The sequence below is a fragment of the Falco naumanni genome, chromosome 2 (genome assembly GCF_017639655.2).
Source record: "Falco naumanni isolate bFalNau1 chromosome 2, bFalNau1.pat, whole genome shotgun sequence".
Taxonomy (NCBI): domain Eukaryota; kingdom Metazoa; phylum Chordata; class Aves; order Falconiformes; family Falconidae; genus Falco; species Falco naumanni.
In genome coordinates this window covers 91,024,125-91,051,345 of record NC_054055.1, presented here as the reverse complement: position 1 = coordinate 91,051,345, position 27,221 = coordinate 91,024,125, and the positions used below count along the sequence as shown (strand labels likewise).

General features: G+C 40.5%; 1 protein-coding gene across 1 annotated transcript in view; it reads left to right on the top strand.

Moving 5' to 3' along the window:
• Positions 1-27,221, top strand: part of SMS (spermine synthase) — a 48,574-nt gene that overhangs the window by 6,048 nt on the left and 15,305 nt on the right. The window contains exons 2-6 of the mRNA XM_040582532.1: positions 12,544-12,664; positions 21,784-21,877; positions 22,567-22,631; positions 24,913-25,088; positions 26,928-27,082. Of these exons, the coding sequence (XP_040438466.1) occupies positions 12,544-12,664; positions 21,784-21,877; positions 22,567-22,631; positions 24,913-25,088; positions 26,928-27,082 (611 nt within the window). The remainder of the gene's footprint in view (positions 1-12,543; positions 12,665-21,783; positions 21,878-22,566; positions 22,632-24,912; positions 25,089-26,927; positions 27,083-27,221) is intronic.

Here is a 27,221-nt window from a genome sequence, read left to right as displayed (position 1 = left end):
CTTCATTATCAACCTTGGCTAAAGTTTGCAGCTAGCTTGCAGCTGCGGTTCAGGAATAGGTCTGGTTTAGTTGTGTTCCTTTAGCAGCCTGTGCCAGCAGTGTGGGCTCGGCCTGTGCTCTTGGCTGAGCTGAACCCTGCAGGTCTCCGTAGTCTAGTTCTGGCAGGCCTGGACTAAGAACTGGCCTGCTTTGTGTCAGAACACAAATGAGGCTTGTCAGGAGGCATTAATACAGGAATTAATAGCTTTCCATTTTTAGCAGTAAGAACTTCTGTGAACTCATTCCCTGCTTTTGTTGGTTTCTAGTTTTGAAGATTAAAATGTTTTATGAATGGAACTCTGAGAATGTCATGATCTGATTCTCCAGCATGATGTCTAGTACTGAATGGCTGCTTGCTCAGACATGAAGGAGCTGTCACCTGCAAAGGCGAAGGTTAACAACATGGGAGGTGTTTTCCATTATGGTCTGGTTTGAAGCTGTGGAACAAACTTCTATAGGAAATACAAGCTGCTTTTTAAACATCAATATTTTTTATTTCAGGTACATGTCACTGACTGTGCCTTTTTAATAGCAAAATCATTGGAAGGAGAATAAAGTGTATATGACAAGTACTAACCACTTTGCTTAATATATTTCTAGAAGGTGGTCTGGTACCAGGTGATGAAAGTGGCTTGAGAGATGTAAGTGAACAGGAGAGCTGGTATTAGCTGTTCCCAAGTACGTTTTCACATTTACTGCTTTTCTGGATGGAAGGGCTACAGACGTTTCAGCAGGTTGTACTGTTTAAAATGTGAACAATCTTTGTATGCCAGCTGATAGACTTCAGTTTATGTATTACTGAGAGTCAAATGAAGTTAGTGGAGCTGAGGCATTGAAACATTTGTTGATGTTAAAGCTCAAGCTATATATCATAAAATAAGTTTTCTCAGGGCATAAATACTCTGTAAAGGTGGTGTGCCAAACTTATGTTTGAGAATGTTGTTTTGGAAATGCCTTTGGCTTACTTCTTCACCTACTGATCAGCTCTGATAAACTGTTGCGATGAAGTGTTGCAAGAAGTTTAATGAAATGCTGTCTTTCCATAGCAAAATTAAACTTGACCAAGCAGCAAATCTGGAATAGTCTATTGTGAGACCTAGATATTTAAATTGTAAAAGAATACTGTTTGTGGGCTGTCCAGAAGAATGTTACAAATATTTCATGTCTGTCTCTAGAGAAGTAAGTGTGGTTTCGAACAGTAGATTTCTATGAAATGGAAAAACCTGTAAGACTCTTACAGGGTAAAGTAGCGACTGGGGAAAGAAAAAAGTTAAACTTTTAAAACTAAACTAATGTGATGTACAGAAATGCCAGCCACTGTTAACTTGTGGAGGCCTATAAATGTGTTTTCTTCTAGAGCTAGCAGAGTGTCAGGACTTTGGAAATGGTGCAGAACAGATCACCAGAATTAAAGTTATTGTTAACTGTAATAGGATATCACATTACAAGTAGCTGCAATTAGATGCCAGGTGTAGAAGTACTCCTGAAGCATGTATTTTATCAAAATACAGAAATAAATAATTCATAAATGTCAAAGTGAATGGGGGACACCTAAACATTCTTTAGCTTTGCATGTGATCAATAGGAAAGGTATAGCAATTGCGCAGTTCGTTACTACTTCTTTTTCTGGCTTTGTTTTTGAAGGGGCAGTACTTAAATAGTTTCTCCTTCAGAGTTGTCCTGGCTGTAGGAATTCGGCATGTTTGGTGTCTTAAACTTTTTTTTTGTCTTGTGGAATGTTCTTGTAGGACTTGCCCTACCTAACTGAAAAACATTCCTCTAAAAGCCAGCTGAAAATAGCCTCAAGTACTTCCAGCAGCAATGAGGGGCTTCTAAAAGTTTTGCCAAAAGCTAACAAGGGGGGGGGGTGGGGGGGGGCGGAGAAACAAAACCAAAAAAAACCCAAACAACAAAACCAACCCCTTTATAGGTTCCTGTGGTCGGCTCTTTTTAAACTTCATGAAGTGTGTTGTGATGCAGGAGTTGTCAAGAGTGAGCCTTTGGATGCTGATGAATCCGCAAGCCCTGTACTTGTGCAGTAAGCAAGCCAGGAAAAGTGGGAAATCGAGCACTGGAAACACTAACTCCTTTGTCATGTCAGATGATAATCAAAAACTTAAGTGAATAAAATCAAGGTAGATTATGGAAGGTGATCCTTTGTTTTAATTCTTTCCTTTCAAGTAGTTTCACATTCATACATGCTACAAACTTGACTTTGCTGGCTCTGCTGTAGTCAGCCACTGTTAGAGCGAAAGGTTTATTTTCCTGTCTCTGGGTATTTTATTAATGATGCTTATAATAATTGAGCTCTTCTGTAGGTCAGTGTCTGTGTTTGATTGTGCTTGTATCTTTGCACTGGTACCTATCTTCAGAGAGACTTCTGTGGACAACGCATCCTGGCTCCTACAGGAATCTCTGCAAGAACCATGGCATAATGCAGAGGGCATCGATACCTCCTGTCCTTCTGAACTCTGGCTGGTGTTGCTCATCTAACGAGTGGGTAGAGATTCTGGGTGGCAGAATTTTGGAGACTAGTAGATGCATTTACTGCTACGTGTAATGAAAGTTTAATAACAAAGCTGAGCTGCTTCACTTAACTGATTTATTTTAAGCCTTTGAATTGGTCTGCATGACTTAAAATAATCTGTGCACAAGTTTGGGTGTAACAGTTCACCCAGATGGATAAATCCTACTGACCAGTTGAGGATGTAAATCTTTCTGCCTTCAGTTAAGGCTCTGATGATAACCCAGAAGTCAAAAATATATTTATTGGGGAAGTCAGTCTGTGGGCTGACAGGAAAAAAATGCTCCCTGACTAAATTTTATTAATATAGTACTTTACTGTTAACAACATGAAATCTTAAGTTAGTCTTCATGTGTAAATGAGCTCTAAATTAGTAGCAGATGCTTTCTTCTGGTTCTTTAAAATCTATGTTGCAGTGGTGCATCTTCATTTGTGCTTGAAAAGACTTGCTAGTCTACCTAATTTCCAATGTGCAGTGTGCTTGCTTTAATCAAGCAAAATGATGATTTGTTTGGTAACACTTACATCAGCTTAGTGACTATATTAAAGCATGAGAACATAGTTTTATTTTGATGCTTTGCAGTTCGGCTCACCTGAAGGGTAGCTATCCTGTTAAGGGGAGAAAAGTAAAATGGAAGAGCGTTTTGTGCTACTAGTAAAACCTTTGTTTCTTGGTTTCTTCATTCTGCCCCTTTACTCTGGTGTTTCCCCTGCTGTATCCTCTACCTGGGTGCATGCCCCTGATGTATTCCAAAAGCACTGAAAAGCATGTATTAACACCAAACCATAAAACAGATGTAGAATGACCAATGCTGTTAGGAATGTAGCATTCATTTAAAGAAAGAATGACAAAGATAGTTGCATACTTGAATCCCTTTTACATTAACGGTTGCTCAGCTTCTGCTGCAGGTTTGATGTGCAGCAAAAGTCATGTTAGAGCAAGAAAAGCTCCTTGTATCAAGGATTCTTGTCTCTAATAAAGCATTTGTACCAGAGATCATATGTGATGAGGCATAAAACTACCCAACTTTGTTAGCATTCTTTACTTCCTTATTTAAATTATGTGTTTGACTGAAAAGTCATGGCAAACTGAGATAGTGAGAGTGCTGTGACATAGTCCAGTAAACCTGATGTTCTGCTCTTGCCAATTAATTAAACTCCACGTTGTGGTGTTTTGTGATTGCATGTATTGAAATAATAAATTATTGTGACTACATTATCTGTCCTTCTAGCAGAAGTTCACAATTTAACCTTTTCAAAAAGAAGCTTTTGTCTTAATGACTAGGTGGAAATGGAGTATTGCCTTTTAAATGCTGCCAGTGGAAGTGTTCTGACACATCACTTCCATTTGAATGTGGACCCAAACCTGCTGTTCTCATGTGTTGAATTTCAAATTGTGAGATACCTTACAGGTCATGGCTGATAAGATTATTCTTACTCTGTATGTGCTTACTGGTGGTACTTTGATATGTTACAGTACCATTATTCTGCAATTTGGTAATAGTTGGTTTTAATATTGTAATCCAGTATCTAGAATTTTATGTTTCCTTGAAGCATGAACAGCAAGACTTAAACCTCACTGATACTGGAATTTATTTTTATTGAGGCTGAGTTTACAGAAAAAATCAGGAGCTTCAGATTCACAAAACAACATGGGATATTCAATATAAAAGATCACTTCTGGGTTTACGTATACAGTAAATTAAATTTTTTGTTGTCCTAGTTTGACAAATTGAGTAGAGGAAGGTTGAAGGAGTAACTATGTTATTGTATTTTTTCCATTACAGGAGTGGATGGAGCTGATAAACCTATAGTTGCTCAAAACTTAGTTTTATGTAGAGTTTTCCCTTAAGGGTGACTAGGGAATCTTACCCTGCTTTTGTGAAAGCACTGAATCTCTTTTTATCAGAGCTCAGAGGAGGAAGTGGGGGAAAACAGTGATTTATGTTACTGAACCTGCATGTCAGGGAGTTATGTTTTTGTTTAATACACGTGCTTTGCACTGCTTGCAGAAGTTGAAGCAAAACCATTCCTGTTCATTGTTCGTACAGCTGCTTTTAGCTGAATTCTCACTTAGCATTTTAAGTAATGACTTGCTGATTGTGTAGCCTGAACTTGAATTTTTATTGTTGTATAAAGGACTAGCGAAAAGAGGCTGTGTAGGTCTGTTCTCTTTACATTAACATTGGAGATTTGGACAAAGATTCAAGGTATTTCTTAATCTATAAAGGTGATACATGACTCTGGGCATCCTAGAAAATGTGTGTGCTAGTGTCATCTGAAAGCCCGTGTATATGGTTTGTTGCTTTGGTCACTATTACTACTAAAGTTACAGTAGTGTATTTGAAACTACAAGAAAAATTTGAGCTTTTTAAAGGTGGTCTTGGGAAGGTTGAAGTAGCTTCCCTCCAGCATTCCTTTGTCTGAATCTGTGTTTCCACAGACCTCATTATGGCAAGTGTCAGAGGGAAGACAAGTCAACTTTGGGAGATCCCTACATGTGGGGAACATGACGGTAGAAGGTGGGTGTAGATTATGGAAGGTGTGTGGTGCTCTTTACCCAGGACTAGGTTCCTTGTTCCTTGTAGATGTGTGACCCTGCAGGGTTTTTCCTCGCACATCTGAGTGAAGAATCTAAGACCGAAAGAAAATCGGTATAACTCCAGTCTTCAAAAGAGCAAGAAGGAAGATCCAGGGAACTGAGGGCCAGTCAACTTACCTCGATGACTGGGGAAGTGATGGAGTGAATTTTGGAAGCTATTTCCAAGCCTGTTGAGGGCTAGAAACTGGGTGTAGCTGACATGGATTTGTGAAGGGGAGATCATGCCTCACTCACCTGATAGCATTCTGTGGTTGAAATAATGGCTAGATGGAGGAGGCAGGAGTAGTGATTGCTGTTTATTTAGACTTTAGTAGGGCTTTCAACTCTGTTTCTGATAATACCTTCATGGATGAAGTGGGGAAGTACAGGTTAAAATCCACAATGAGGTGGATTGAAAACCAGACTGCTGGGTCCAAGAGGTGATCAGCAATGAAGTCTACCTGGAGGCCAGTCAGTGGTTGTGCCCTCAGGGAGGGGGAGATAGTAGGTCAGTGCACCTCAGTATCTTCATTAATAACCTGGGCATTGGAACAGAGTGCATCCTTCTAGGCTTGCAGATGACGCAAAACTGGGAGGTAACTGATGCACTGTAGGTACTGGCTTGCAGGAGCCCAATGAAGTTCAACCAAACGGAACGGCAAGTCTTGCATCTTGGAAGAATGGCCCTATACACAAGTATAGGTTAGGGACAGCTTTGCCTTCCACTTAAGGATCATCTTGCTCAACTCAGCCCTACTGAGGCATATCTGGAGTGCTAGGTCCAGTGGTGGCTCTCCAGTACAAGAGGGTTGGTCCTACTGGAGTGGGCCCAGTGTAGGGCCATAAACACTATTAAAGGAGTGGAGCATCTGTCATACAAAGAGGGTAGATTAGCTGGAGCTAATCATCCTGGAGTAGAGGAGGCTCAGGAGGATTTTAACAATGCAGATTTATTTAGGTTGGAGAAGACCCTTAAGATAGAGTCCAACTGTTAACCTAACCACTACCAAGTTGGTCACTAAACCATGTCAAATTATATAAAAAAATATGTAGGATATCTGATGGGGGGGGGAGGGGATGGGGACTAAGAAGATCGAGCTGGACTTTTGCTCAGTTGTGCCCTGTGTGACAGGACAAGAGACAAGACAGTGGGCAGAAATTGAAATACATGGTACTTGATCTGAACATAAGGAAACACTTTTCATTGTGGGGGTGGTTGAACATGGGAACAAGTTACCTGCAGAGGCAGTAGAATCTCAGTCTGTGGAGACAATGAAAACCTGACTGCTTGTGGCTCTGAGTCGCCTGCTGTCATTGATCCTGCTCTGAGCAGGGTGTTGGATGATGTCTCCTGTTCTGTGGTAGCTACGTGACTTGCCAGAGGGGATCTACATAGAATTGACTTTTAAGTAGAAAAGTCAGACTTCAGGTGAACTACAGGCATGCTTAGGGGCATGGTCACACCATTGGCTTAAGCACTCTTTCACACTTCCCTCTCTCCTTTTAACATCAATATTAGCTCTTTAAATCCATGTTGGCAGTTTATTTTGAATGCTTCCCACACACTCCCTCACCACCCTGTCACATCTGGTGTGCAAGTGTGAATGAAGAGGCAGGAACCAGAGAGGGTGGGAGCACTCTGGTGACAGCAATTTTAGCTTGGTGTTGGTCAACACTAAAACATCTGGAGTTCAGTTCCTTGGTTGGATGCTTTGGGGAAAAGGTGGCTGGTAGCTGTGGAGCATGTGTGGGAAGGGGTGGGTTAAATTTAAGTTCTGCAGAATATCGGAAGAGAGGAGGTTATTGTAAGAGGAATGTAGAGTATTTACCTGGGTATAAGGAGAAAAAGTATTACGTTCTCAGAAATGCTGCAGATAGTGCATTAAAAACTTCTTGTGTCTGGCAGAGAGATTTGCTATCATATTGGGTGTATTTTGTGTGTATTTTTTGAGGCACCCTGCACTGATACAAAGGTGGTGGCAGTGCAGGGTAAGAATGAGGGTTGAATTCTCATTTTGGTAACTGGTATCTTCAAGACCGAGAGCTCATTCTGATTCATGGTTGTTTTACCCATAATTTCTAAAAGGACACTTGAATGCACTTGGTGATATGTATTGACTGGTGATTACATGGATATGCTGATAACTTCATGCACTTGCTGTTGTGGCATAGCATGGCTTGATTTAGCCGTATTCAATATGTAGCTGGAACTCCTCACAGTAAGAGTGTAGGGGAGATGTTCTGTGGAAACTTCAGGAAAAAGCAGCTTTCTACTCTCGATCTCCTGTAATACAGGATAATGAAATGGAGTGAGTGTGCAGGGAGACTTAGTTTTCTCATGGATGGGTGAATAGTCTGGCTATTTCTACCTGCTGCCCCTTTTTTTTTAAGCCTCCTCATGCTGTGCATGATTCATTGATTTCTGTGCATAAGTCAACGTGACAAAGTTGACTGGTGGATGTTGATTGAAAGGAATAATTTTAGTATCTATTTCTACTTCCTGCTGTTTTCTGCTTTCACAGAGCTGGCAAGGACAAAACAAAGGATTCTTCTGTGCCGGGGTTCTGACAGGAGACTTCCAAACTTAATATGTGGGAGGTGCATGTTGCTAAAGCTAGTTGGTTTTCATCTGTATCCATTAATGTCAGGCAAAAGCTAGCTGCTTTGACCTGGGAATAGTGAAAGTGGGGGCTTTGGGTTGTGCTTGGAGGGGATCCTCTCGTTCTTGTGAGGCATGGATTTATTTTGTAGTTTTTGAAGGAAAAGGACCTGTTTAGGCATCTGCTGTCATTCTGAACTCTCTTGAGTCTGTGATATTTCTGTGGAAGCTTCCCTGGATAGTTTCTTTGAAACACTAGTGTGCTCTGTGCACTCGTTTTCCACGCAGGCAGATGCTTTTAACCAGGATAAAAGGAGTGCAATTCTTCTGAACTTTTCAAGTTGTAAGAAAAAGGTTGCTGTGCAGGAGTTGATGACTAAACAGCAACCAGTTATCTGCAAGTTACTTGTATTATTGTATACTTTCATGTATGGGGGAGAGGGGGAGCTAGTAGGCAGGGGCTGTCAGCTTTCCATAAACTGTGATAACTTTTGTCCCTCTTTAATTATTTCTCCACTTGGTTTTTTGCTGCCTAAAGGAAATCTAGGCATTGAAATACAAGCACTGGAGCTTGAAGTTTCTCCTTGGCACTGGATTTTAAAATTTATGAACATCTTGCTCCCTAACACTTCTGCAGCACACTCCTAATTCTGGAGACTTACCATGATTGAGATACAATATTGGCATTGGAAAAATGCTTCAGATTAGTCTATGAGCAAGAACTCCTTTATAACACTTATAAACCTGGTTACTGTATTTCCAATAAGTGTTGGTGGAGGGAGACACTGTGAGTGGCCTGACTTGGCTCTGGTGGGCTCTGTGCCAGAGCTGTCAGGTATGCTGCTGCAGCAGGTTGAAGGCCCAGCCTCCTGCTGTTCTCTCAAACTGCCCCAGGACCTCACCGGCTAAAAGTGAATCTCTTGCCAGGTGTGTTCCTTTTGTCCCTTGTACCTGACACTCTTCCACCTTGTCTCTGCATATTTCCATTTCATGTAAGGCTTTTGAAGAATTGTAGGTGACAGGAAGAGCGCCTGTGTGAGAATTTCATATTTGCACTGCACAGTGACTTAATATATTGAAATAATTAATTTAAACTCTGAACTGAAACAATATTCCAGTTGGGTTGCTGTTTACAGTTAGCATTTTCTGCTTTTTAGCTCCTAATATACACTAACTCCTTAATGTGTTCTTAGTAAAGCAGTTCCCTTTTTTCTTCACTTGTCTCTGCTGAAAGTCCAGCTACCAAGGGAAAAATACATGCCTCCGCGTCTTAGTATAAGTGCTTTGATGTGTCCTGTTGGTTCCGTTACATTCTTGCTTGCTAGAGGAAACAATTCAAAGTCATGGGGTGAATATTTTCAAATGAGAGCTAATCTGTTCCCATAGCTCACTAAGATTTTGTCAAGCCTCTGGTATGAGGAGGTCTTAAACCAAAATATTTTTAGAGATGGTCTGGCTCAATAGCAAATTACTGAGCTCAGTGTTGGAGTATCTGGGTGAAACTAGCCAGTGTGCATGAGACCAGACTGGATGTGCACAGTAACACTGGACTTTGAGCTGCACTCATGTTCACAGATCACTGTCAAGTAACGGCTGCTTTACTGTGGAAGTTTCAGAAGAACATCTGCAACTGCTGCACGTAATCTTTTCAAATATGCTGGGATGCCAAAACTGTCTGGCTTAGCAGGGTATTAACTCTCTTGAAAACCATGTATATCAAATCTTATACACAGTGGTTTTGTTTCAGTTCCCTGGAGTTGAAACTCTGGACTTCTTTATTCCTTCTGGCAAACAATTACTAAATATTTCAAATAGCATTCCATGCTTGATAACCAGAGTTTGTTTCCTTTTGTTCCTGAATAGCAAAAAATTGACTACTTGAATTAATGTTTTGATCTAGATTCAAAGGTGTTCCTACTGTTCTAATGCTCATTGTCCTTTTTGCTTTTCAATGCTTGCTACAGCATATCTGAGCTTGGAGTGAGGTGGTGGCTAGTGGTTTTGGGTGAGAGCTCCTGAGATTGCTGAAACTTCCTGATGCCTTCAAGCAACCACTGATGCCTCAAACATTTTAATAAGGAGACTCCAACTTTGGAGAAATAATTAGCCCTCCAAGGCAAGTCTTGTGTGGTATAACCAAAAGGAGACCTGATAAAAGAGGATGTTGTTGGTTTAATTTCCTAAACTTAATCGCATAGTAGGAAGAGCTCAAATGAAGCTTGTGCCTGGCTGCTTAGCAAAGAAGTCTGCTGCTGAATGAAGAGCAGCTTGTGAGGGATTAGTATGTTCATGGAGCAGAAAAATGTCTGTGACTTGTGCTGCAGTCTTTGCCCAGACACACCTAGCAGGAATCTTTGAAGCTGTTAAAGGCAGATAGACTAAATGTGGTATGAGCACTTAAGCTCTTCCAGGTTCTGTTCTCTGTCTTCCTACTTCAGTATCTTGTAGGAGCTGCAGAAGAAGTGGTCTGGGGGTTAATTGCATATGGGTTCAGTTCTGGTTTCATGGCAGCTTGCTGGCCTGGAAGGGTATGCTATGCATTATTATTTTGTTTGATGTGATGGTGACATGAGAAATACGTTAAAAGAAGGACATGAGCATGGGTTTTGTAAAAGATGAGGGAGAAGGTAAAGGAGTGGGGCAAGGAAGCAAATGTCAAGCAAGAAGAGGGGACCACATGTCTGAAGTGGCAAGGATTCTTTGTGAATATACTGGCCTTGAAGCATCTACTCTGATCCTCACCAAGAGAGCGGTGATGTTTACACTTGCAGAAGCTGCAAGTTTAAAGTGAATGGTGCAAAGTTCCCTTCCCAGTACAAAGCTGCAGGGACTGGAACCAGTTTAAGAACTGTGGCTGTAATTATGGCCCCATTTCTTTTATACTTTTGATGTCCCAAAAACATGTTGGCTTGATTGGTGGCCGCTTACTGCTGTAACTATGGTTACTGGGCAGATAAACTCTGTACTCCAGTCCTTAATTACTGCCTGTGCTGTGGTGGTGCTTGACTGATGCTGGATAGGAAGTGTAAAAACTCACTGGTACAAGTGATGTAGAATTCGACAGGAGGGTAGAGAAGGAAACAAGCTTCACAGTGGTAGCGGACTGTGTGTGGGGTCCTTAATGATTAAGGGTAAAAATCATCAATGGTGCTATTTTTGGTTGTATTTCACCCTAACTTGCAACATGGAGAGTTAATGAGGAAGGTGTAGATGTAAAGCAAATAATTCTCAAACATGCATTCAAAATCAGATAGTAAGAGCAGTAAGAAGTGCAGGTCCTTTCCACTTTTATTAAATACCCTTGACAAGTTATTGGGGAATTGGCTTGCTCTTCACGTTGTGTTGAAGAAAATTAAAGTAAATGTTTTATCTGTTATTTCAGTCTGGTTAAAACATGCAGGGATAATTGAGTCCAGGCTTTACAGATGGGCAAACACAGGTTTCAAGAAATCGCATTTTTAGCTTCGTCTACTGTGGAGTTGTGTAGAGGTGATAGATGAGCTGAACTTGGTATAGACTTTCTTGTTTGTCTGTTTGAAGCCTGTACAAATCGGCAATGTTCTAGAAACAATTGCTGATAACATGTGCAAGCAACACTTGCTGTTTCAATGGTACATGCATTTGGTTGCAGGGAGTAAAACAAAATAGTTACGTTGGGAATAACTCTTTAAAAGTTGGCATGGGGGAACAGTGTGTCAGGGCTGAAGCGTTTGGTTATAAACTGTGCTCCATAATATGGGTATGCCAGGTGATTTCTTTGATAGACTAAGTCCTGGTTTTATTTTTGACACTGTTGACATATTGCATGACTAATAGTGGCTTAGTTTTGTTTGTGAAGCAAAAATTATGATACTTGCCTCAATGGGACAGGCTGTAGATTAATATTTTGTTAGCTCTCCCACTGGCACTTAACAGGAGAGGCTGGCATACCAGTTTGTTCCTGTTCTGCTAGGTTCAGCTTTACTGGCATACTCCACTGACTTGCCTTGGTCAATTCCAAAATCATCTGATAAAACTTACAACTTCTTTATGAGACACTTGTTTGAATGGAGGATCTAGCTGTAGTGAAATTAGTGTTGTGGATTTAAGTAATGTGCAGAGCAAACTCAAAGGTTCTGAAATTGGCACATTTTGAATGAAGAAATACCTTCATGGAGAAATCGTCAGCTTACTTATGAAGATAATTACCAGAGAACTTTTTAGTTACTTCAAAGTGATTTTTTTATGTGCTTTTCAGAGAGAGGTCTTTTCCATTATATCACGAAGACTTCAGTTGGGGGTCTGATCTGTCCTGGATGTTAGAAAAAGGATGTTTCTGTGGGGCAGAGTGGATAGGATAGTTTATCCTGTCTAGTTTTAATGCCTTTGAAGAAATGTTGAGCTGTAGGACAGAGAAACTGCCAATTTGCTTGTCAGTACTGTGGTTTCTTTCTGGGATTGTTGTTTATGTGTTATTATTTTTTAAAATGCTTAATTACATAAAGACTTGACTGGATTGCAATACATTAGATGACCAATAATAGTAGCCATAATAAAAGTGCTCTTACAACATGTGCTTAGATAAACACTTTTGCTTAGGGGTAAAAACTGATTTAAAAGAAAATTGCTTGGATTCCCATTCACTGAAGAATACCTCTGGGGATTGAGAAGGGGGAGAGAATGTACATGAAAACTATTGTTCAGATGGAACTTGGAGAACATACTTGACTGCTAGCAAAAACTGTTCAACCTTTAAAAAAAAAAAGACAAAACTCAAGAGGAAAATCCTTACTGTTTGTTTTTTTCTCTCAATTTTGCAGCTGATTGCAATGCTGTTCTTAAAGCTCTACAGCCCATTTTTCAGGAGCAGGGAATGACAGAAACAGTTTATAACTGGGAAGACCATGGTTATTTAGCAACCTACATCCAAAAAAATGGCAGGTGAGTGGATTTTCTTTTTCTTCCTATAGATTGTCCCCTTTGTCCTTTCGTACAGATACTTATTTTTCCCTGTATTGATCTCCTTCTGGGGTATCAGCAGGGCAGACTTTTTTTTTTTTTTACCAGCCTTGCTATGACCTGACTACAATAAAGCAGAATACTGTTGGTAACCTTGTCTGTCATCTTGCAGTTTGAATATCAGAACAGTTGAATAGGTCAGTCTGGTCAGTAACATTTTATGATGTCTTGATCACAGGGCCAGGCCTTCCAGATGCAGGACAGCTCAAGTCAGTTAAATGTATTTATAATCCTGACAACTGAGTATGTCTAAATACATCAAAGTCTAACATTAGCATGTGAATAACAAACTTTCTGCTTCTGTCTTGCATGCACTTCTAAGCGCTTTATTATATGGTTCAAATTCTCAAGCAGCTATTGAAGTAACTAACAGCAAGAGAAGGGTGGTTGGTGTCATTCGTGATACTCATAAGCAAATCTGCTGGGGTAAACTGGTAAGGAAAACCACGTTCACTTTATTTCCTGAAGTTGCTTTACAATGTCAGGGTTAGTCAATTATGGTATACATTTATGTGGCCTGTTTATTGGTAACTACCATAATTATGCTGCACTTCACTTATTTCCAGTTAATCAATTACTTGTTCTTGATGTCCATTGTGGCAATTGCTGCTTTTGTTCTTTTTTAAACCTTAGTTTAGTGTTCTTCAGGATTGGAGTTAAGCTTTAATTTTCTGGCCTTCTTCTCCTGGGTGTCCTGTTAAATAGTTCATTTTGCCACACTCCTAACGTATGAGAATTGCCTGAGGATGTTAAAATTCTTTTTGAAATGAAAGATATAACAGGTATCTCTAGAGGGGAAAATCAGATCCTAGGTGAATGTGTTGCCTACTGGAATTTGTCTGTTTATTGTGTGTGAACATACTTGTATGTACAGCTCTACATAGTTTTTGTATGAATGGTAGTGTAGACCAGCTACACTGGTAAACTTGTGGCCTGACTTAGAGTAGCAAGCTGACATGAGTCTAGTCCTATGTTTATATCTTTCCTAGTCATGTTCAGTGAATTTCTTGTTCTGTTTCAGTTAGCTTTTCAAATGTGGTGCTGGCTTTTTCTGATCAAAATTATATGTCTTTATATTTTTGCCCAGAAAAGCCTGTTTGTTTTTTGTATAGTCTTTCTTACTCTGTTTTTAGTTATGTGTTATTTTATATTCTTCCTGAATAACTTGATCAAGATTCCAGTTCATGGAATTGTAGAATGGTTTGGGTTGGAAGGGACCTTGAAGATCATTAGTTCCAGCCCTGCTACCATGGGCAGAGACACCTTCCACTAGATCAGGTAGCTCAAAGCCCCGTCCAACCTGCTCTGGAACACTTCCTGGGATGGGGCATCCACAGCTTCTCTGGAACACATTGCCCAGAGTCTCAACACCCCTGCAGGGGAAAAATCTACCCTCTTTGTTTGAAGTCAGTCCTCCTTGTCCTATCCCTAAAAGGCCTTGCAAAAAGTCCCTCTTCAGGCTTCTTGTAGGCCCCCTTTAGGCACTGGAAGGCTGCTAGAAGGTCTCCCTGGAGCCTTCTCTTCTCTAGGCTGAATATCCAGTTCTGGATAACCTTTTGTTTCTGAGGACAGTGAAAAGATAGCCAAGTTGATAACTTGCTACTCTGCGGTCCTGGTGCTATCCTTCCTCTGTATTGGTTTAAGCTTATTTAGTATCCTTGATACTACCTGTTTAGGAGAACACAAACTCTGAACAATTCAAAGGTTCATCTTTTCATCTAAAAGTAAAAAGGACTTAGATTTAAAGGTTGATTTTTCTTTGATTACGTAGCCTCATTTTGCTTTCCTGTATTTCTTCAAGTTTGAAAGTGTCATGATGTGACTTCTCCAACTTTCCTCTCTGCAGTCTCGTTGGATCATTCCTCCCAAGACAGCCCCTTCTAAAGGAGCCGTTTCCAGAGTTAAATTACCTGTCTTTTGACATGTTCCAGGAACTTGCAATAGAAGACTGCTTTCTAGTGTAACTTTGCCAGAAGATAACTGGTGTCTAGAAGCATCTCTGAGTAAGGTCCTCAAACTTTTAGAATTTAGAAGTATCTAATCTGATTTTTCAGTTGACAGCATAGTAAGACAATACTTGTTGCTACAAATTCCACTGTTTCAAGTACTAGAGTATAATACTAATGAATGTTTGGAAGGGGAAAAGAAAATGTAAGCATTGACCTCTCTGTGTAGGAGAGGTGGGAAGGAATTCATGGGTAAGACAAACCTTTTCACTGCTGACAGAAGAAAATTGGTCTGGTTGCCAGTTTCCATGGTTTCCCTTGGTATATTCATTGCCATCTGAACTCCAGTGCAGACTGTATTTATCTTCCCTGGAAATTACTTACTTGCAGCTAAACAACTTACTGTTTGCAGCAGTGTCAGTTGAAGTACTTTTCTATGCTTTGCCAGCCCCATTGAACTCTTAAATTGGGGAACAGTACCATCTGTGGGAGAGCTTTGAGTTCTGGGACTCAACAGTTTTGTTTACTTGAGTTTTCAAATTTCTTAAACTGCATATACTGTGAGGTAGCATTAAACACCATATTTCTGTGAACTGAAACTACATCAGCTGACTAACTGAAACAAATAAGGGTGTGACCACTTAAACCAATAGACGGACAGTTATACCCCTGTAAAACAAACGAGCATTTAATGAGTGGTAAGAATGAACTAGTCATACAGAGGATTTGGTACTAACTAAATACTTTTTATTTTAATACTGGCAATTTTATGTCTGCATTTAGGTAATAAAAAAAGTGCCAAGTATCTGACACAATTAGGAAGAAATTAGCCAGGGCGTGCAGACTTTACCTCTTCCTTCCCTGCAAAACAGTATACTTCTGGAAGTGGAGTAGCTTGTAGTAAAAAGCAAAAAATAAAAAATAAAATTGTGATATTGGGTGGGTACATCACAAGTAGTTTCCTATAAGGATGGCTGGGTGCTACTGGGCACAAGTTCCCCAGGATGAAAGATGCATGAGTTGGTGCTGTATGTGAGTAGGGGTTTTATGAATATGCCCATACAAACACACTTTTTTTTTTTTAACCAGCAAAAGGTGACTGAGCCATTGCAATGTACAGAGGCCCAGCTGATGAACAGCTGGGTGGTAACCCTAGGTAAAAAAAGTTTTATACGATATGGTATGTTGCTAAACAGTGTCTACACTCCAAAGTCTGCAGAGATGATCCCTGTAGCCTGCAGGGTGTCCGGTGCTAGAGATTGTTGATTTGTGGGAACTGCTGTTGGTGAAACTCTTTGACAAAGATACTGTGTGAACAGCCTGGTGGAGGACTGCGGTGGTTAAACTGATCTGGGGATTAAGCCATGCTTTCCTGTTGTCATTACCAAAGCAACAGATCCCCATTCTCCTTTGTCTAAAGCTAAGCAAGCAAAAGTTATGTGGCAACTCTACCTGGTCCATTTACTTCGGGATTTACTATTACAAAAGGACCTAATTGAGGGAAGCTGAGATGAAAGCATTTACTAATGGTGTTGTCAACACAAGGCTGTAGACCTGGGCAGGAAATGGCTCACTCAGCCACTTGCGGCCCTGTCTGTAGTGGGGGTAGGTGTGTGGATACACTCCTCTGCTTTGCCAGCCCCCTGGCCCAAATGCTGGTTGAGGAACTGTAGCACATGGAAAGGAGCGATCGTCTCTTGAGTTTCAGGGCTCTGGCAGTCTTGTTTTCCTGAGCTGTGTATTTTCAGATCACTTCAGAATGTTTTCAGGGTCACCATTAGCAGCATGCTTTTACTGAAGTGTTAGTCTAGCTTAGACTGGACAGTTAAATGTTAGGAACGTAGTCTTTCTCGTATACATTAAATGAGATAGTTTGTAGAGAGTCGTAGGGCCCAGTATATCTTAACAGATTAAAAATTAAATAAATTATGGATAAGGATAAAATTATTGAAGTTAATCTCTGAAAATTGAGTATCTTCTCAACTAATACTGTATTTTAATGGTGTCACTGCTTGTGAGGAAGTACTTTAACATTACATACTGTGTACAGCTACCAGGGTTGTTCTTGCCCTTCGTGCATCTATGTTCCTTCTCTTGACCCACAAAACCTCAAATTTCTACAGTGAGACTGTATTTTAGGAAAGCTTTGACCTCTCGGGTACACACAGTCATTTTTAGCTTCTGTCAGAGTTCTTGTTTGGAGAAGTGTAATCCTACTGGTGTGTGGCTTCACTGTTCGTAACAGTGTAAGGCTTATGCAGTTTGAAGTTAATTTATATGTTGCTGAGATGATGGTGAATGTTGAACCCACTCATCTCTCCCTTCATGGTGTTAATTTTTTCTGTGTTAGTCTTTTGCTAACCATTCTATATACTGGTCAACATATTGTAAAGGAGCAGGGTGAACATTCCTTAACTGTTTCAGGCTGAAATGTTTTAACCTATTCATGGAGTTACCCCAAGTGTGAAAATAAGTGAAGAGAGATGGGAAGCAGTTGCTAGGAATAAGCAACAGTTTAGAACTGTGGTAACTTTTATAGGTTTAATTTTCTTTTTTGTAAAAAAGAACAGGAATAATGGTGTAGTGAAAAAGTGGTTGCTTAATTCCTTAAGGTCCCTTAAGTACTCTAAGATGAACAGAATTTAAAAAATATGCTTTATGGAAACAATGTCGTGACAGTCTTTATTTTGGGATTTCTGCTATAAGCAGGTTTTCATTTCCTCCCTCATTGAATAATTTGACAGATGCTTTTATTGGCAAGCTGTTTCAAATACACAAACTATTCTGTAGTGATTCAAAGTTAGTCTGTCACCAGATAAAAGCTTTAATGGGTGAAGCGGGGTTTGTAGGTACCTGTCTGTATCCAGTTTTATTCTCTGGGTGTGGTGCAGAGAATCCTTTTTCAAATATCTATATGGCTTTATAATATATTGTACTCATCAGTACAAGCAACTAAGATAGGATACACATTTTTGGCTCAGAATGTGTTGGATCTCCCTGCTTCTGATCCTTGAGAAAGGTTTTGAATGAGTATCCTCTTGTTTAAAAGACTTAATTTTTGATTTGTGCTATTGGGATTTATTTGTCAACATCTGATGTTCCCTGTTCTTCAGGCAGCAAGATGCAGCACTCAGCAGAATTGTTTCTGTAGTTGAGACCTCTTGCATACAAGCACAAAAAGCTTGAGTACTCATCTACAGGATGTTACTGCACCTGCATACCGGTTAAAAGCAGGGCCATGTTTGTGGGGGCTGCTTCTCATATGCGTGTTCTATTGTGTGTGGAGAAGATGCTTCCTCACTGAGCTTTGCTTCTCCTTTTATGAAAGTGCATATAAGCACGCACCAAAGCTGTGGCAGGTATTTTATTTTGAAAAATGGGAATTAAGGTTTTCAGTAAGATGCAGGAGGGGAGGCTTGTGAAGAAAAGTTCATTTTTCACAGATTCCTCCTCATTTGGTTTGTAAGGTAATCATTGTTATATTTTCATAGGTAGAAAATGGAAACTATTATCATGGTTCTTAAAAACCCTCCTCCGAATATTAAGAGCTTCTGCTGCTGCAAACCTGTATTCACATGCATTCTACCAAGCAGACAAATGTAAAGAAACAACAGCCAGCATAGCCTTTGTTCTTTGCTGATTGAGACTGTGTCTTTTGTGAGTTCCACCTTGGGCCTGCTGCTACTGCCTTAATGCTGCTAGACTGGTTGCTTTTCTGAATGTACACTTGTACTGTTCACTGTATGTTTAAATCTTTACTGGCATTTTAGCTTATTTTGGGTGTTCATTTCCTACCAGGTGACTTCTAACAAAGTTATAACCAACCTGGATCTATATTGGATTCTTAAAAAACCTTGAATGACATTCAAAATTCTTGACCACAAATTGAAACCTGAGTATCAACCAGACACTATAACTTTCTTTTTTTGTCCCACAGCACTGCTCCGGCCAGGTGCCTGCCTTTCCTCTCTCTCCCCGCTGCCCCAGGTGTCAGGACCCTGCTATTCTAGTAGAGTTCATTTGATGAAATGAGTGATGGTTCTGCAGTGTTACTGTCTCAGTATTATAATACTATCATATCACTTCCATGTTTAAAGGTGTATGGCTGTGCTTTTCAGAGCAACCCTCCTCTCTGCTTCTTGCCTCCCACCCAAAAAAAGACCTCAGAGCAAAGGAAGTATTTCATACTGTCACAGGGGAAGTGAAGACAATGTCAGCTGTCAAATCTTATGACAGCTATGTGATTCTTGCAGGAAAAGAATTTGAAAGAAGTCATGGGACAGTCTGCCTGTTTGAATCAGTAGCAACTCTTAGAATATGGGAATAAACTGAAAGGTTTTGTAACTGCATATATTTCTGGTACTGCTGGATTATGGAGAGCTTAACACTGCTGTCTTGTGAACTGCAAATACTCATTTTGGTCTGGAGTGGGTCTATGGACTTCATGAGAAATGTCCCTTTTCACTGTGGATGGTTGTGTCCAAAACCTCCTGGAGTGACCAGTGCTTCCATCTAGTGAGTTCTGCTCTTTTGTCTTATTAAAAAAAAAAAAAAAAGTAAAACACCACCTGTCTCCTGGAGTCTTGCGATAAAACTGTTTGTTCTTACGCTTATGCCTGACTCTTCACACACACACACCGCTTTTGTTAGGTACATCACAAAATAAACCTATGATGACATGAAAATCATACAAACAGAATCCTGGGAGTGGTATCTCTAGAGCTGTCCTTTGCAGTAGCCATTGCCTCTGTACTGAGTACCAGGAGACTGTAGGAGAAGCATTTAACTAATTTGAGTCCCTTTGGTTCAAGGGGTTGTAAGTTTTTAAACACTTCTCTCTGAAGCCCTGTAGAGACTTGGGGGTGGGAAGGAGGAGTGTGTGTCCTGCACTCCTTTTTATTGTTTAACAGTCTCACTTGTGTCTCCGTACTGATGAGAACATCAACTTAAGCTTTAAGGTGTTGTGGTCACTGTGCAAAGTGTGAAGTGGCTCACCTATCAAAAGTACTGAACAGTGCCAATCACCAGTGAGTGGGACACCATTCTAAAACATGGGGGTAGACACTACATGCCAAAGGTCTGAACAGTTTCTTCAGCTTTGGTCTTGGTGGGAGTAGAGTAGAATGAGCTTCTTGGTACTTACTAAACACAAGTAAAAAGCTGCTTTGGAAATGTCTTGAATACTGAAAAGACTTGATCTTTTAAGTAGATCGTAAACCCAGTCTCTTAAGTGGTAGCAAGGAAAATAAACGAAGCCAAAACTACCCCTACTACTGAAGAGAAAAGCATCTGTGCACTCCTTTACTATTTTCTGTTCATTGCCTCATCAGGGTAAAATAGTGTATTTTATCTGCTGCAGGAGTAACTTCCTGCTGTGTGGGGAATACCTGCTGTAAGCATGTTCTGTGATTTCACTTACTGGCCATCAGAGTACAGAGGCTTTCTGGTCCCTGACACTTGCCAGGAGGGCACCTAGTGGGCAACGGCTGGGGTGGAGGGAGGGTCACTGAAAGATTTTTGACAATCTGTAGGTATTTGGGAGCCAGAAACGCAGTGGGTGTGTGCGTGCCTGTTGTATAGAAACGTTCTGCCTTCTGGAGGCAAGACCTGTGTGTAAAGGCTTCAAGGAAAGCCTGAGACTTCCCAGACTCATCTTTAAGAGAAGTGGGTGACACTCTGGTTTCTCTCAGCTATAAACACATCACAGCAATAAATAACTACCATCCAAAGCCACAAGAGTGTTTTTATTCTTGAATCACTTTGGTCAGTTTCATTTGATCATTTCACAGTTACAAAAAAAAAAAATAAATTACAATTTTCAGATGACACAGAATAGTCAGGACATTCTCTCTGACTGCAGGTAGAGGTTTTTCTGGCCAAGGCTCCTACCACTACAGGGGAGGTGATGTTTGTATTGAGGCTGACAGTTTAGGAAAGGAGCTGTGGAAGGGACAAAAAGTGCTGGGAATGGTGGGGAGATGAGAGTTCACCTGAAGTTTTTATCTCGGGAAGAGTTGGTTTCTATTTTGCCGTTGAGGCTGAGTGTGGTGGTAAGAGCAGACAAGCAAAGAAAGGAGCATTCAGAGAACTGCATGTACAACTTTACCTGGGGTTTGACTGTGGTGTATTAATGAACTTCTATCCTTAAATACCTTTCTTTCTTTGTTTGGCTGTTCCTGTTACTATCTCCTCCTCTGCTCTCTTTTTTTCAGTGTTTGCTTCCCCTCCGTTCTTCAGGTAATTGCCTTGTAGCCTTTCTGTGTCTTTTTGTCTTCTCACCTCCTCAGTATGGAAAGGATATTGCCTCTGCTGCTCTGGTTTTATTTTCTTAGGTCCTTCTCCATAGTCATCATCTCTTGTGGTGTTTGTTGCAAGTTCTTGAAGGTCATCTATTTGTCCACCGAACACCTAGGTGGTGAAGCCTTGCTTTTTGGTCTGTAAATGCTCCTGTAATAAATACGATGTGCAGTAGGAGTTTGTCTATCTTGCATCTGTATTCATTAATGAGAGTTTGCTGTTGTGATTTCTTTTGTCGGTCAAAGCTGTGGTTTGCTCCAGGACACTTGCTGTGTCTGACCAAATATTTTTTATTCATCTTTGAGTGTGAACGCTGTCTCTCTTAATAGTTGCTCTAAAGTTAATAAGGCCCAACAAAACCAGCAAACCCAAACAAACAAACAAAAAAAACCCCAAGAAGTGAGAAGGAAGATACAGGGGAAGTGTCCAGTGGTTTTCTTAGGGCTCGGTTTCAGTTGAAAAACAAACCCAACACAACCCATCTGCTCAAGCAGGCCTTCTTTAAAGAGCTGAGACTAGCAGGCAGGGTATTTTTGCCCTTGTACCATAGTTCTGGTTTAAACACCATGTTTCACTGCCTTGCTGCATGCTGATTTTTAGTTAGGTGGTGACTGGCATGCTCTGGCAACTTTGCTTGCTGCTTAGTGACTTGCAGAGGAAGACAAGCTGGCACTGCCAACAGTTATAGACAGCTGGGAAAGGAAACGTGAATTTAACAGAACTAATTTCAGACTTCCTTTCCTCACTCACTCTGGTTTTTGTTAATAAAATTGTTATCACTGTCTCTGTGTTTTGTAGTTTTGCCAATTTGAGAATTCACCCTCATGGGTTAGTGTTGGTGGATCTGCAGAGCTACAATGATCATATGGACGGAAGAGAGGAAGTTGATCAGGTATGAGTGATGCTTATCGAACTGCATGGAGAGACCCTTCTGTTCAGGTCTATCAAACTATATCTTGGTAAAAGATTTTTAAAAATCAAGTTGGTTCAAACTTTGAATGCTCACAGATGAGTAGTACCACTTATTGTAGTTCCATATGCATGAGTGCACATGCACACTTACGCACATCCTGGGCCTCATTCTTTGCTGTAAAATTTCTAAAGACATAGCAGCCTTGGTACCCAGGGCAGCGAGGGAGAAGTAATGCTCAACCTGCAACCTGGTGTATTGGTGTATGACTCTTCTTTCTCTAATCTGAGAGGTGGGAAGCCTCTAGACTCAAAACATCTTCCCCATGGAGAAAAATAACTTCTTCCCCAATATGAAGGCTCCAGAAACTGGATATTGCAGGTGAATAGGAACGAAGCCTTATGGGGTCTCATGTTCCTGGAAGGCCTTGCGATGTTGTCCTGGAGGATAGCTGAATGCAGTGATGATAGCCATTATACTGCATGTGTTCTTGCTAGTAACAAGGCTGAGGAGAACATCTAGTTTATTCTTAGGCTTCTACTGTTACATTTCAAAGCCTTTCGGTGCTGGTGCTGCTTTTTTATTGCCTTCCAAGTAGCATAATTTAACAGATATTTTACATTAAATGATCACCTATAAATTCCACTTTTCTTGTTTGCTCTTTTTTTCAGCTTCTAAACAAAGTAGAAGAAAGAATGAAAGAATTGTTTCATGGTAATATAAAAAGGGTGAAACGGTAAGTTTGTACATACACATGCCATGTGTGGCTTGTCTGCAGGTTGTTAAAGATAAGCAAATTACGCTTTGCTGTGCTGCAGTGAGTAGCCTGGAATACAGATTTATGCATGTGTGGTTTTTTATTCTCACCAATATTTTAAAATGGTTTTATTGCAGATTTTAAGATAGTGTGAGGTTTGTCATTTTGTTAAGCTTCATCTTCGCTGCTGTTACCTTGGGCAAGGATTATTTCTTTAATTTGCTACAATGCTTGCACAAGATGGTGGGAAAAAATGCAACCCAGGAAGCAAGAGCAGACTGCTCTGGAAGAGCTGGGGGGTCCAGGCTGGGAGGGGGATAGGCTGGGGCATGAACCATAGCCTCTGGGCCACATCACACACCTTGTGGACAAGGCAAGCAGGGCTGGTGATGGTGACCATGGTCAGCCACAGCCCTGTGACTGCCAGGCTGGGCGGTAGTACTGAAGGAGGGAGGCTTTGCAAGGCTTCTGTCATTTTGGTTGACTTAAATACAAGTTTATATATTGTATTAAACTGGTAGGGATGCTAGCTGTGGTTTGTTGCCTGCCGCTGAAACAGCATTCGTGCGGAGTTCCCCAGGGATCTGGAAGGATGTGGCTTACACTGGTGTTTTCCTGGCAGCTGTCTGGCAGTGACTGACATCTCAAAGCCAGGGAGCACTTGTTGCGGGCATGCGCTTGCTGGAAGGTGCAGCAAGTGCTTTAAAGAATATAGTCAGAAGTGGAAATGGTTTTAAAAAAATAAAAAGCAGTGTAAAATCAACAAGACTCAGTAAAGCCAAGGAACAAACTACAGAATGGGAAGAGCTAAGTGCTATAGCAGAATGTAATCTGAAGGCTGTATGCGATCAGAAAGTGGCAGTGATTTGAGATGTAACGTTTTTTGTGTGTTTAACAGTTGTGTGTAAAACAGAGATAATTATCTTGCTTTACTTCATCCTGGTAAAGCATTACTTGGTACACAGTGTGCAAATGTAGATAATATTTGTGTATGTGGGGGCAGAAGCTCTCTTTGGGGGTATTTTAATACTGAAATATGATATTGAGAATTTGGAATCTCTATCGTAGGAACTTACTCAAAACGGGTCAGGAAAAAGACTGCCTGAAGTGATCTAGATTAATTTTGCTATCTTAGTATAGGGAGATGAACCTTCTAGAACAGTGGGTCTGGCATGGATCTTGTTGAACGCCTCAACTATTTATTTGTGTTTAAATTTGCTTTGCATGCAAATTTGATTCTGGTGTTGGCTTCACACACGCAGCTCCGCTGGAATTACTACAGCTGGAGAACTTGTTCCTGCCTCTTTGTTTCTTGACCTGGTGAATAGGTGCTCTTGCTCTCGCTCTCTGCTGCCATCTTGCGGCTTGCTGAGGTTAGAGTATTCCTGAAATACTCGCTGAGAATCACTAGCAGCAGCTTGTCTGCTCTGCCACACTCTCCTCTGGGGGGAAAATAAAGCCTCCTTAACTCTCTGAAGCGTGTGGTAAATCTGATAAACGCCGTGCCTGCACAGTTTGCTTAAAATGGAATGCAATCATTTTGATCATTCGCTGCCAATTCAAATATAGTTTGTCTTTACAGGTGAAATACTGATTTGAACGAAGATACTTCTATATTAAATTAAAAACAATAACCAAACAACAAAACCAAAACAAACTATGCAGATGCTTGAACCGCTTTTTAAAAAGTCATGCAAACTGTTAGGTGGTATCAAGGATTGTGCTTAAACACTGCAGGGTGACCTGACTCCGTTTGAAACACTAATAGTTCACCTTTTGTGTTTGTGTATGTATTGAAAATATTTCTCAGTACAACTTCAGAAAGGTGAGTTCTACTGATCCCAAATAAATATGTCATTCTTAGCTGAGCTGAAGGTAGGAAGAGGTTTCATCATGATTTTCTGTCTGCATTCTGCTTTTGTATTGTACCCATTTCTAGTTGTGAACAGATCCTTCTGTAGAGGCTGGTATGTTACGTAAATCCCCTCCCTTAGGGTATAGATTCATTCAGGCACATGCTGTAGAATAACCATGCATAAAGAATAACAATTTATTTCATCTGTGTCTTAGCAAGTCATGTATATTTAACATATGGCTGATTGGTTTCTTATATCTGAGTGTTAAACCTTGTGGGTTTCTTCAATAATATTTACAAGAGGGATCTGTTATGATGAATCCACAGGATGTTCAGAAGGAACTTTTTTAAAAAAGAAAAATTCTCAATTGTTGTGTAACTTTTTTTCTTATGACTTCTTTCTAGATTGCCAGCCATTTTGAGAGGAGGTGTCATTGATAGATACTGGCCCACAGCTGATGGGCGCCTGGTGGAGTATGACATAGATGAAGTTGTTTATGATGAAGATTCACCTTTTCAGAATATTAAAATTCTGCATTCAAAACAGTTTGGGAATATTCTTATCCTTAGCGGTGATGTTAGTAAGTATCATCTTATTTGGGGATCTTTTGTGTGAAACTGTTGGAAGTGTTTTCTATCTTGCTGTGGCGCAGTTTTAATAGATTACTAAGGGTCATGGTTCTGATGCTGGAAGCTGCATATATGTATGTACACATATACCTGTTCCTGTATATAAAGTATTTTAACCAGAAAGGCGGAGCAATATAAAATCTGGAGTACAAAAGAAGACTTCTTTTTTCCAAAGTTGTCATCTTTGTTGTGGAAAGTGACACAGGAAAATAGAAGTGTTCTCTAGCAGAGCTTACTCTGCTCCTTTCTTTCATATGAGCTTTTACCTGATTTTTGCAAGTCCAACCTCTTGAGGGCTTCACTTTGACAGTAAATGAACTATTTTGTATTCAAAATGCAATGGAATTCTGAGGAAATACAAGTAGGTGCTGGCATATGTGTGTGTGTGGATAATCGTGCTGCTCCTTTGATTCTCTAAGGGAATTACTTGCTTGGTGAGTTACAGGACAGCTGTATCTTAAACCATTTACGTGCTTTGTTTGTGAACATCTTTTGACAGTTGTCTTAAAATCATCAATTTAACTCACAAGTTAAAATAATGACCCAACCTTTATGGGAGGGTCTTACATGTGGTACTCTGTGCTGCTGATCTGTGTATTTTTGGAAGTGAACTTGGGAGAAGGTAGGCTACTGTTCTTTTAAGCTGGATCAGAATGCTGTTTGCTAGAAAATCTAGGCATCAAGGAGTATGCTCTACAAAATCTCTCAGTACTTAGGTTGAAAAGTACTGACTGAGGTAAGTGAGGGATGTTGCTGTCTAGAGATAGAATACCTAATTTTGGTCTAATGGCAGAGTAATTAAGAAATTTGACTGTAGCGTTTTGAGATCACCAGAAATACCTTTAACCATTCTGTTAGCTTCCTGCAACTGTCAGGAGGACTTCTGTGCAGAGGCTGCTGAAAAGTGTTGTTACTGAATTCATTAGCAAGGTTTTTTCTAATTCAGTTAAATTGTATTTGAAATCACCAATTTAGGTACTCCATACTTCTAGCCAGAAATCTTCATCAGTTTCATATGGAGATGAGGTTGTATTTGAATGTTGTCACAATGTGCCTCATAGAAAGGGAAGTATGCCGTTACATATTTTACCTTCCATCGTGTTTTAAAATACTACTTTGTAAGTGCACAACAGCAAAATGACAGAAGCGAAGTGCTGATGGCCAGGCAGGATGATAGGATATGCCATGATGTGCTGCTTCACAGAGCTTTGCCCTTGCGGCTCGGATCTCTTATTACAGCTTAGGAATGTTACTGCCTGCCTTGAGGCTAATGGTGAAGGGGTCAGCAGAAGGCATGATGCTTCAGGGCCCTTCAGCAGGGAGGTGTTAGCAGTCATACTTAGTTCGGTGTGGGAATCCACTGGGGTGCACCTGGGTTGCTCTTTTTAGTTGGGGTCCAGAGTGTGCTGTCAAAAACCTACTGCTTTGTCTTTTGGAGCATTAGTCTGAGGTAAAAACCCACTGAAGTATTAAGCGTGGATGTCAAATCATAAGTACTGACAGTTGTGCTCTACAACTTTGCTTCTCTTGAAATGCAGTACTTCCCAAAGCTGAGGTTGCCGTTGCTGAGTTTGCATTGAGAACTAGAGAAATACTGTGTGGGATTCTGAGGAGGATCTCATTAGCTTTGGTAAATCACCAGCCTCCTGTTACCTGGACTGTCTCTGAGAGCTAGGTTGTTTCTGTAGATGCTTTTGCTTTGTATGTATTATATTATCTTTGGATTAATACCAACTGATGAGAAAAATTAAACATGTAATGTTTCTAGTCCAACTCTTTCTTCCATTCAGATCTGGCAGAGAGTGACCTGGCATATACTCAAGCCATAATGGGCAGCGGAAAGGAAGACTACACTGGGAAAGAAGTACTAATCCTAGGAGGTGGTGATGGAGGTATACTATATGAGATAGTCAAACTGAAGCCAAAGATGGTTACTATGGTAGAGATATCCTTTGAAAAATGATTGATTGCTCGTTTCAGCGCTCTTCAGCCTGTATTTCTGCTGTTTTCTTAGAATTGCGCACAATTAACTCAGGTTCTGATTTGCATGAAGACACGGGGTCTAAAATGAATTTTTTTCTTGT